The sequence below is a fragment of the Sebastes umbrosus genome, chromosome 1 (assembly GCF_015220745.1).
Source record: "Sebastes umbrosus isolate fSebUmb1 chromosome 1, fSebUmb1.pri, whole genome shotgun sequence".
Lineage (NCBI taxonomy): Eukaryota > Metazoa > Chordata > Actinopteri > Perciformes > Sebastidae > Sebastes > Sebastes umbrosus.
The window spans coordinates 33,320,545-33,329,639 of record NC_051269.1 but is presented as its reverse complement, the minus strand read 5'-3'; the positions used below and the strand labels follow the sequence as shown (position 1 = coordinate 33,329,639).

At 41.5% G+C, this 9,095-nt stretch overlaps 1 protein-coding gene across 1 annotated transcript in view; it reads left to right on the top strand.

Moving 5' to 3' along the window:
* Positions 1-1,151: 1,151 nt before the first annotated feature.
* The window catches only part of dnai1.2 (dynein, axonemal, intermediate chain 1, paralog 2), a 28,709-nt gene continuing 20,765 nt past the window's right edge, over positions 1,152-9,095 (top strand). Inside the window, exons 1-15 of the mRNA XM_037776015.1 lie at positions 1,152-1,383; positions 1,503-1,610; positions 3,041-3,121; positions 4,258-4,384; positions 4,647-4,702; positions 4,846-5,001; positions 5,186-5,245; positions 5,369-5,497; positions 6,217-6,301; positions 6,402-6,519; positions 6,722-6,765; positions 6,941-7,188; positions 7,950-8,039; positions 8,242-8,329; positions 8,536-8,615. Of these exons, the coding sequence (XP_037631943.1) occupies positions 1,351-1,383; positions 1,503-1,610; positions 3,041-3,121; positions 4,258-4,384; positions 4,647-4,702; positions 4,846-5,001; positions 5,186-5,245; positions 5,369-5,497; positions 6,217-6,301; positions 6,402-6,519; positions 6,722-6,765; positions 6,941-7,188; positions 7,950-8,039; positions 8,242-8,329; positions 8,536-8,615 (1,503 nt within the window). The 5' untranslated portion in view covers positions 1,152-1,350. The remainder of the gene's footprint in view (positions 1,384-1,502; positions 1,611-3,040; positions 3,122-4,257; positions 4,385-4,646; positions 4,703-4,845; positions 5,002-5,185; positions 5,246-5,368; positions 5,498-6,216; positions 6,302-6,401; positions 6,520-6,721; positions 6,766-6,940; positions 7,189-7,949; positions 8,040-8,241; positions 8,330-8,535; positions 8,616-9,095) is intronic.

The following is a 9,095-nucleotide window of genomic DNA, read 5'->3' as shown; positions in this document are numbered from 1 at the left end:
TGACCTTACTAGTTAACTAGTGCAGCTCAAAATGTCCACTAGTTAACTAGTGAGGGACAAAAAGGTACTGAGTTCCCCAGACTTTAGTTGTTCAGTCAGAACTGAAAAACAGTTCCCATCCACATAATAATATAAAATAAAATGCCTTCTTAATAATAATAATGAACAAATGCCTCTTCAATAATGAACAAATGCCTCTATATTAACAAACAATTAAGGAAACTGAAATATTGGTTTGTGTTTTTCCTTTTACCCTCCTTTAAAGTTTTCCCAAATAAAATACACTAAAAGAAATGGGTATAAAGGGTTTCATTGAAAATCAACAAATGAATAGAATACAAAAATACAGCCTACAGGCATTAGGCTATTGTAAGGCAAGCCAGATCGTTGCACAAATAGTACCTAAACGTCCCAGTGCAGGTAACCCAATTGGTTGGCACTTAACTTGTTTCCCCAACTAGGAGAGTCAACACTCTCAACAAACAAAACACAAAGATCACAGAATCCCAAAAGGGCCCAAAACAGACCAGAGTTTCTGGTTTGGCTGATAACACATGTTGCATTGAGTGAAGGAGAAATCAGAATGACACTGGGTGTGCAGTTTCCCTCCTCTTTTAAGCCCTACAGAAAGGGCGTCGTTACACCCTGATTGGCCAAGAGGGGAATGCACCAAGCTGCTCTCAACTATCATTTAAGAGCCAGTCCCCACACCTTGCGCAACAGGTGAACTGAATAACCCTCTAATCACTCAGCAATTCAACCAAAAAAACACCAGGGAAAAGGGAAACAACAGCAAGCACCAGAGAATTGGCAGCTGCCACAAGATGCACTAGTGAAGGTCTTTTTTTTACCTTACTAGTTAACTACTGCAGGCCAAAAAGAGCCACTAGTTAACTAGTAAGGGCCCAAATGTCCACTAGTAACACTAGTCGTAGTCTTTTTGAACTTACTAGTTAACTAGTGAGGCTCAAAATGTTTACTAGTAGTAGTACTAGTGAAAGCTATCAAAGATATGGAATAAATGCTGAAACAGCTTTCCATACGTTTGAGCTCCGTGTGATGGGGAGTTATCTTGACTTTATCAGGATCTTTGTTCTCTTTAATGATTGACAGGAGACCAGCGCCATAGAAAGAGGCGGCGACGGCTGGTTGTCATGGCAACCTGTATACAGCAGCAGCGGCAGGCAGCTGCTTCTGTACTCTTTGGCTGGAGACTTCTGTAGCTTTTAGCTAACGGTTTACAACTATTTAAAGGTTCACTTTGTGTCGTTGTGCTGTATTTTGACAAGGCTAACGTTAAATACGTTAACTAAATTGTTGGTATAGTCTTTAAACCGGACTCTTTTCACAATGCCTAACAATATTGCAGCATCACTGAGAAAGGTAACGTTAAATGACAACTTTGTTCAGCTAGCTAACCATTTAGCTAGCTGGTTGTCATTTGTTTTCACACAGGGGAAACTAGTTAACCGTTTAGCTGTTTTTCATTTGTTTTCCCACAGCCCTCAACTGTTCCGCAGAAGGCACCTGTACCTGCTGAGGGATGGGAGGAGTGGTCTCAAGGGAAAGGACTGATGAAGCCTCCAGATCAACAGGAGGTCCCTGAGGCTGTAAGAGATCTTCATTGCTCAAGTTTAGCAAGACAGCCACATGGGTTATGTTGAGGGAATTGGCTCAGACTTTGTTGCTGTTGCTTAAAGGGACTATTTGTAAGATTCAGAAATGCTTGTTAACAGCGACACCTGTGGCCGTTAAGCCAACGAAAGTCAGCGCTGGGTTTGCGCTTGCTCGCTCTAAATAGACATGAACGAGCATCACTCAAAATAGTGAGGCAACACACGTCAGCTAAAACCACATTATCACTGTATATTTCACCTGCTTGGCAGTAATGTTAGCTGACCAGACAGAGGTCTCTCCATGAATCACTGCTGATCCTAGTGTTGGCTCTTCCTCCGTCAGCAAAAGCGTGTCAGTGCCGGGGCTGAAGCGGGAAAAGAAATGTTATCGCCTCCCGACTGCACCCGCAGGGAGACACCAGCACCCGGTCGGAGACGATAACGTTTCTTGCTGCGGAGCCCCGTCACTTCACAAGACACGGAAAACCTCTGTTGGTCTGGAGGAGCTGCAGCAGTTATTTCTGCACAAACGTCCACTGTACATTCACTAGATATTCTCAGAGCTAAACTAACTCTTCTGCGGTGTGTAGTGAGCGCGCGTTCACGTCTAGAGGTGGAGCGAGACAGCGAGAACGCGTGCTGTGTGAGTGAAGGCAAGCAGGCAGAGGAGCAGTGACTCCGGCCACACGCGAGCGCGCATGGGATCCCGACCCGGTACATTTATACGCTTAAAAAGTTACAAACAGTCCCTTTAACTTCTTTCTAAACTCGGGAAAAAAAGTTTGGAAATTTGTGTTTGGTGGATTATTTCTCTGTTGTTACAATGCTAATTGGCATTGTATTTTACATGGTTCGAAAGTCTGTTTATTTACCTTCACAATGATATCCAACTTGTAAGGATAATGCATTTGTGGGATGAGCAGCACAGCTGATTATGTGGGTAGCACCCAAGAAACATTTGCCAAAATGTAAAAAAAAGTGTAAAATAGCCAATATGTCTTGTTTGTTCCTTGTTACTGATAAAGAGTTCAATCATCCAATCCACCAAACAACTCAAAACAAGAGTCAATACCAACAGGAGAATACACTGTTTACCATTGGCAGAGCATTTTGGCGAATTTTTCTTGGGCGCCACCCACATAATCACTTGTGCTGCTCATCCCACAAAAGCATGATCCTTACAAGTTGGACATCATTGTGAAGGTAAATAAACAGGCTTTCCAACGACGTAAAATACAATGCCAATTAGCACTATAACAACAGAGAAATAATCCACCAAACCGAGTTTATTTCCCAACTAGAATAGTTCATCATCATCTTTTTTAGTCATTATTTTTTGCAATCAATACCTTTGCCTAATTAATCAGGCATGTGTAACCTGTGCTGTTATAAGTGCTCTGCTTCATCTATAATGATATCAATAGGAGCTGAAAGAGGAAATCACAAGGATCCTGACTGCAAACAACCCACACGCCCCCCAAAATATTGTCCGCTACAGCTTCAAGGTAACAAAGTTATATCCAGGCTTATTACTTTACATCACTCACTGTAGATGTATCACTGCAATACTGAAGCCACCTCATATTGAAGATTATTTCAAGAGAAAGGCAGACATCGTTGCTTCCCTCTCAGCTAGTCACATTTAAAAGATGGCTATTACCAACCAATGTTCCTCTACTTTTTTGTTTAAAAAATTAAAGAGTAACTTTGGTATTTTTCATAATGTACCCTATTTTCCCATATTTTGTGTCTAACTGACTAATAGGGACAAAAATTTCTGATATTGGTCCAGTATTGAGGGATAACGCTGTAGACGGCAGCTGATCACAGGTTGTAAAGTGGTGCTATACGGGAAAGATGGCACCGTCATTTATGTCCACTAAAAGTGCTTGTTTTTACCATGACAGGCTCTGATTGTTATTATAGGAGTCTGACATTATGGAAAGATTCTCGCTCAAGGAGAAGTCCATTTTTTAAATCTGACGAGGTGACATGTTGCAGGACAACAACGGTGGAATAGTGGAATACATCCATGGTGGAAACGCAAATGCCAGCCGGGCAGAATTTGTTGTGTTGGAGTACGGAAAGTGTAGCTTAGTGTTATCGAAAAGATTTTCAATGTCACGGGTGAATATTTAGATGATTTCGACAATGTGGATGAGGTCATTGAATTCTTTGGCTGCCCGTATACGGATATTCAGATTTTACAACGAGACTTCTCCTTGAGCGGGACATGGACACAATAACAAACAGACTGGATCAAGCAAAAGGTAAGGGAAATGTTTTATTTCTCTGTATGGTCCTTTCCATAATGTTGTCAGACATGTATGATAACAATCTGAGCCTGTCAACGGCAAAAACAAGCACTTTTAGTGAATGTAATGCTACATTGACGCTGCTCACTTTCCCTCGCAGCTCGTTTTGCAGATGCCAGTTACAGCATCAACCTCAACACTGGACTGAAATTTTTGTCTCCCTTAGTAATTTAGACACAAAACATTGGGAAATAGGGTGCAGGTTGAAAAATACCGAAGTTATCCTTTATCATAGATTGTCTTCTCACCTAACCACAATCAAACAAAACTAATAACAGGTTCCTCTGCTCGCTATTCCTCACATCATTGCTTATTGTGTTTCGCAGGAACGTTCCTACAAGCCGACCAGTGTTGTGGATCAGATGACTGTTCATTTTGTGTTGGAGGGCAGCCTCCTGTATGAAGACTCTGATGAGGCTCGTAGACTGAAGGCCAAGGAGGGTCTCCCTGAGGGTAGTTACTGAAACATGCTGCAATAATATTCTGTGTTTACAGATCACTTCCATAACACATGTACACAGTGTTGCATAGTGTGTTTTTATAGCATTTATTGTTATGTTTTCCTCCCTGGTGTAGTGCATAACTGGTGCCACAAGGTGTCACTTTCAACATGTGCCATGAAAAGGAAGACATGCTCAGAGTTTACACGAAAAAAGAGTGATGTGTTCATTTTCTACAAAGTCAAATTATGATTTCATATTTCTAATGTACCCAGAGACTGCAACAGTCGACACAGGAGCAGAACCTGATGAGGAGAAAACAGAATCCCCGGTAAAAATGTTTTGCTATACTAAAATCAGAGCACTGGTTTGTGTTGGACAGTATATTCCGTTTTGATCGTCATTTCCTCACAAGGTCAATAAGTCAAGAGTATAACTTGACCTATAACACTTTCCCCTGTTGGTTTTCCACAGGCAACACCTGTAGTGGATGGAGGGGACGTGGAGGAAGCTGGAGAAGACGAGAGACCAGACAGTGTTGCCTCCAAAACCAACAGGAAGGAGCCAAAAGTTACTAACCAGTTCAACTTCAGTGAGAGGGCGTCCCAGACCCTCAATAACCCACTGAGGGTAGGCGCATTTTATGTCCTATCTCAACACATATCTTTTATATAATAGTTGAGATTTCTAACATTTAAAAAAAGTAAAATTTAAATATTGGTGATTATGAAAACATAATATTGATGTGTCTGTAGTTAAATATTCAAAGCTTTGTGCCTCAAGAGTTTCAGCAGTCAGTTTTATTTTCCTGTAGGAAAGAAGCTGCCAGACTGAACCTCCTCCACGTAGCAGCTTCTCCGCCACCGCTAATCAGGTACTGGAGTCCCTGACTTGTTTAAAAGAGATGTTTTAGGCCAGACTTGTTTTCACACTGCTGAGCATCAGTGAATATAAGTGCTCACATGGGCAGACTGTAATAACTCCATTCTCTTTGCAGTGGGAGATCTATGATGCATATGTGGAGGAGCTGCAGAAGCAAAAAAGAAATAAAGAGAAGCCGAAAGCTGCAGCATCAAAGAAAGATAATGACAAAAGCAAGAGGAAGACGATGCTGATGGAGACTCAGGTAAGTTCAGTGTTCACCAACTGTCCTGCCTAAACTTAACATGTGTCTAATATTTGCATCTTAGCCCAATAAGATCTGATATTAATGTTGTTGCCATATTATACTATACATACACTGACTTACAATACATTGGTAATGGCTATCAAATCATAGTGTTGTTTCTTCAAAGCCAACATGATCACCCAGGACTTGTGCTAAAGCACTACCATCATACTCATGTTCTCATGTTTTTCTATGATAATTAAGTAAGGTAGAGAAATTAAAGGACCAGTGCGTAGGATTTAGGGGGATCTATTAGCAGAAATGGAATGTAATATTCATAACTATGTTTTCATTAGCGTATGTAGTGTATATATAGAATAAGCCCTTCATATCTGCATAGGGAGCGGGTCCTCTTCACAGAGTTCACCATGTTGCACCGCAATGTTTCTACAGTAGGCAAGAATGGACAAACCAAACACTGGCTCTAGAGAGAGCCTTTCACATTTTTACGTTACCTGAAGGCCACCGTAGATCTCTGACAGGCTTGGAAAGGGAGGGGTGAGCGGAGGGGTATACAGTTAGTTGCAATTTGGTCCAGGGGGGAAGGGAATCACAGCATAACTTGCGATACAATAACATCAAGATATTTCACGTTGGCCACAGTAATGGTAATATAGACACATATATGATGTTTTTGCAGTGTTTCCTTCCAAAATGTTGCCGTGTTTCTGTTATAGAATGATGACATCACCAAAGTGGGAAAGACGTCCAAAATCTTTGAACGAATGGTCAATCAGAATATTTTTGATGACATAGCACAAGGTATGTTCTAGGAAGTGACACAATAATAAACTACAATCCCATTTGATACTCTGGTTGCTACAGATTCTCTTCTCCCTGGCCTCCTTTCTGGCCCTTTCAGATTTCAAATACTTTGAGGATGCTTCTGATGAGTTCAGGGACCAGGAGGGCACCCTTCTCCCTTTGTGGAAGTTTCAATATGACAAAGCCAAAAGACTGTCCGTCACTGCCCTCTGCTGGTAGGTTTGCTCATCAACTCTGCTAACAGATCCCTCAGAATGATGTTTGTTATTATTCTTGGCGGGAATATGTAGCTGCAACGGCCACACTTTCTAATGTTTTAAAGATATCATCTATTATATACCTCAATTATCAGTGTTTGTATTTCAATGTTTTCATATCTGTGTATCTATAACTGATTGATGCATCGGTCCTCAACAGGAATAAGAAATATCAGGACCTTTTCGTTGTGGGAATGGGATCATGTAAGTACACAGGATAAAAATGAGGATTCATGAGTGAGCAGTTATGTTAGCATTCCTAAGACTGTGTTTAATTTGACCAAATTTAATCAGATTTTCAATTGCTACTCTTTTTAATGAAACATACTTGACCTGACCTTTCCTCCCGTCCCCTTTCCTCTATCCCTCTGCCTGCCAGACGACTTCAGTAAGCAGGGGCGTGGCATGCTCGTCTACTACTCATTGAAGAACACTGCCTTCCCAGAGTACATCTACCCCACCGACTTTAGCGTCCTGAGCCTTGACATCCATGAGCAGCATTCCTACCTGGTGGTGGCGGGATTCTACGATGGCTGTGTGGCTGTCTACAACTTGAAGGAGGAGGGATTGGCGCCTGTGTATAAGAGTACAGCTAAGACTGGCAAGCACACAGACCCCGTCTGGCAGGTGAGAGGAGGGGACAAGGTGGAGGTAGAGGCACTATAACTTTGTCTCCATTTGCTTGAAAGTTTTACCATTTTGAGGCCTATCCCAAACTAGTTAGTTCATAGTGGAAGTGGACTAAACTCTCTAACACTAAGCATGCCAACCTGCTCTTTTTTCCGAGGCGTTAAATATTGAGGCTTTGTCACGGTCGTCTGCGTTTGGTACCGCTGCCCACGGCAACCTTTAGCGGCGGTATGAAACGCACCGGGCGTTCCATTAACTACAATGTATATCCATCTGTGGCAACAGTAAACGCTCTGAGAAAGTGTGATGGGAGTGTGGTGGCGTAGTTTAAAGAGCCAAAGCGACACACTGGGCGGGTGGTAAGGGAGGTGGATGGGTCCAATAAACACAGGGCTTTCATCCATGAGACCGCTGTTCATGTCCCGTGCTTCACGTTACAAACCCGTTCCCCACGTTCAGTGTAATTTTCACTGTATGAACGTAGTAGTTTTAAGCCCAACCATGTAGTTCTTTCCTAAACTATAGTGGTTTTGTTGCCTAATCCTAAAGGGGCGTGACGCCAAGGGGCGGTAAGTGACGAGTTGGGATGAGAAGGTGTTTAGCAAGCAGTGATCCTGAGTTGTGACACTAATCTAGCAGAGAATTTCATGTACTGGAAAATAAATGAAACGAAAACATATGAACATGAACCTTTTTCACATACACTAAAACCATCTTCTGTTTTCAGTAGATTTATTCCTTTTTTTATTATTATTCAGGTGCGCTGGCAGAAGGACGACATGGACAACAACCACAATTTCTATTCTGTGTCATCTGATGGCCGAGTTGTGTCCTGGACACTCGTCAAGGTTAGCCGAGGCATTATATTTATTCATTATCTCAGTAACTTGTATGTCATTTTCTCTCTTTTTATGTTATTTCACCAAAATGCAAATATAATTAATCTTTCAGGATGCTAATTACATGTTTTTTGTGTGTACTCTGGATAAGTATGCCTGTGTTTTTGTTTTCATTTGTGTGTGTTTATATCTATAATTTACTTTACTACAGAATGAGCTGGTCTTTACAGACATTATCAGACTGTCAGTAAATGGTGCTGTCTCTGAGGGACCAGAAGGTGCACAGCAGCCCGGCGCCGGTAAGGTCTCCATTACACGGCATCTTGTGCATGTTTATAAGAATGTACGCAATTAAAATATGATTTTTTTAACTGCTATTACTCATGCAAAGCACTACACTTTAAATATCAGCTGATATCAGTTCAGATTTGACTCAGTCCGGTACATCAGACTGGTGTCTAACAGTATGTGTCTAATTTAAGTGCTTGATGCCTCTTGTCCACAGCCTGTGGTACATCGTTTGACTTTCATAAACAGATCGACTATCTCTTCCTGGTTGGCACCGAGGAGGGGAAAATACACAAGGTATGTATCTATCTAGTTCTGGCTGGATGACATAGGTCACTTCTAAAATGACATGTTGTTGACGTGACTCATTTAGACAGTCAAATGTCCAGGGGGGATCACAGCGTAACTTGTTATACAATAACATCAAGATACTTCACATTGGCCTTGTGATAGTCTGGCGACCTCTCCAGGGTGTACCCTGCCTTCGCCCAATGTCAGCTGGGACAGTCTCTAGCCCCCCCATGACCCTGAATGGGATAAGTGGTTACAGATAATGGATAAATACTTCACATTGGCCACAGTAACGATGATATAGAAAAAAATCTATGATACACAATACATTACAGGACAATCACCTATAGTAATACATTACAATACACTATGTGTCTAACTAATAAAAACGTGACCCAATAAAATGGCAAAATAGTTTTTAAAAAGCATGAATTAATAAGGTACTGTATTATTCACTTAAAAGGACCAATCGTACTGAATGGTTTT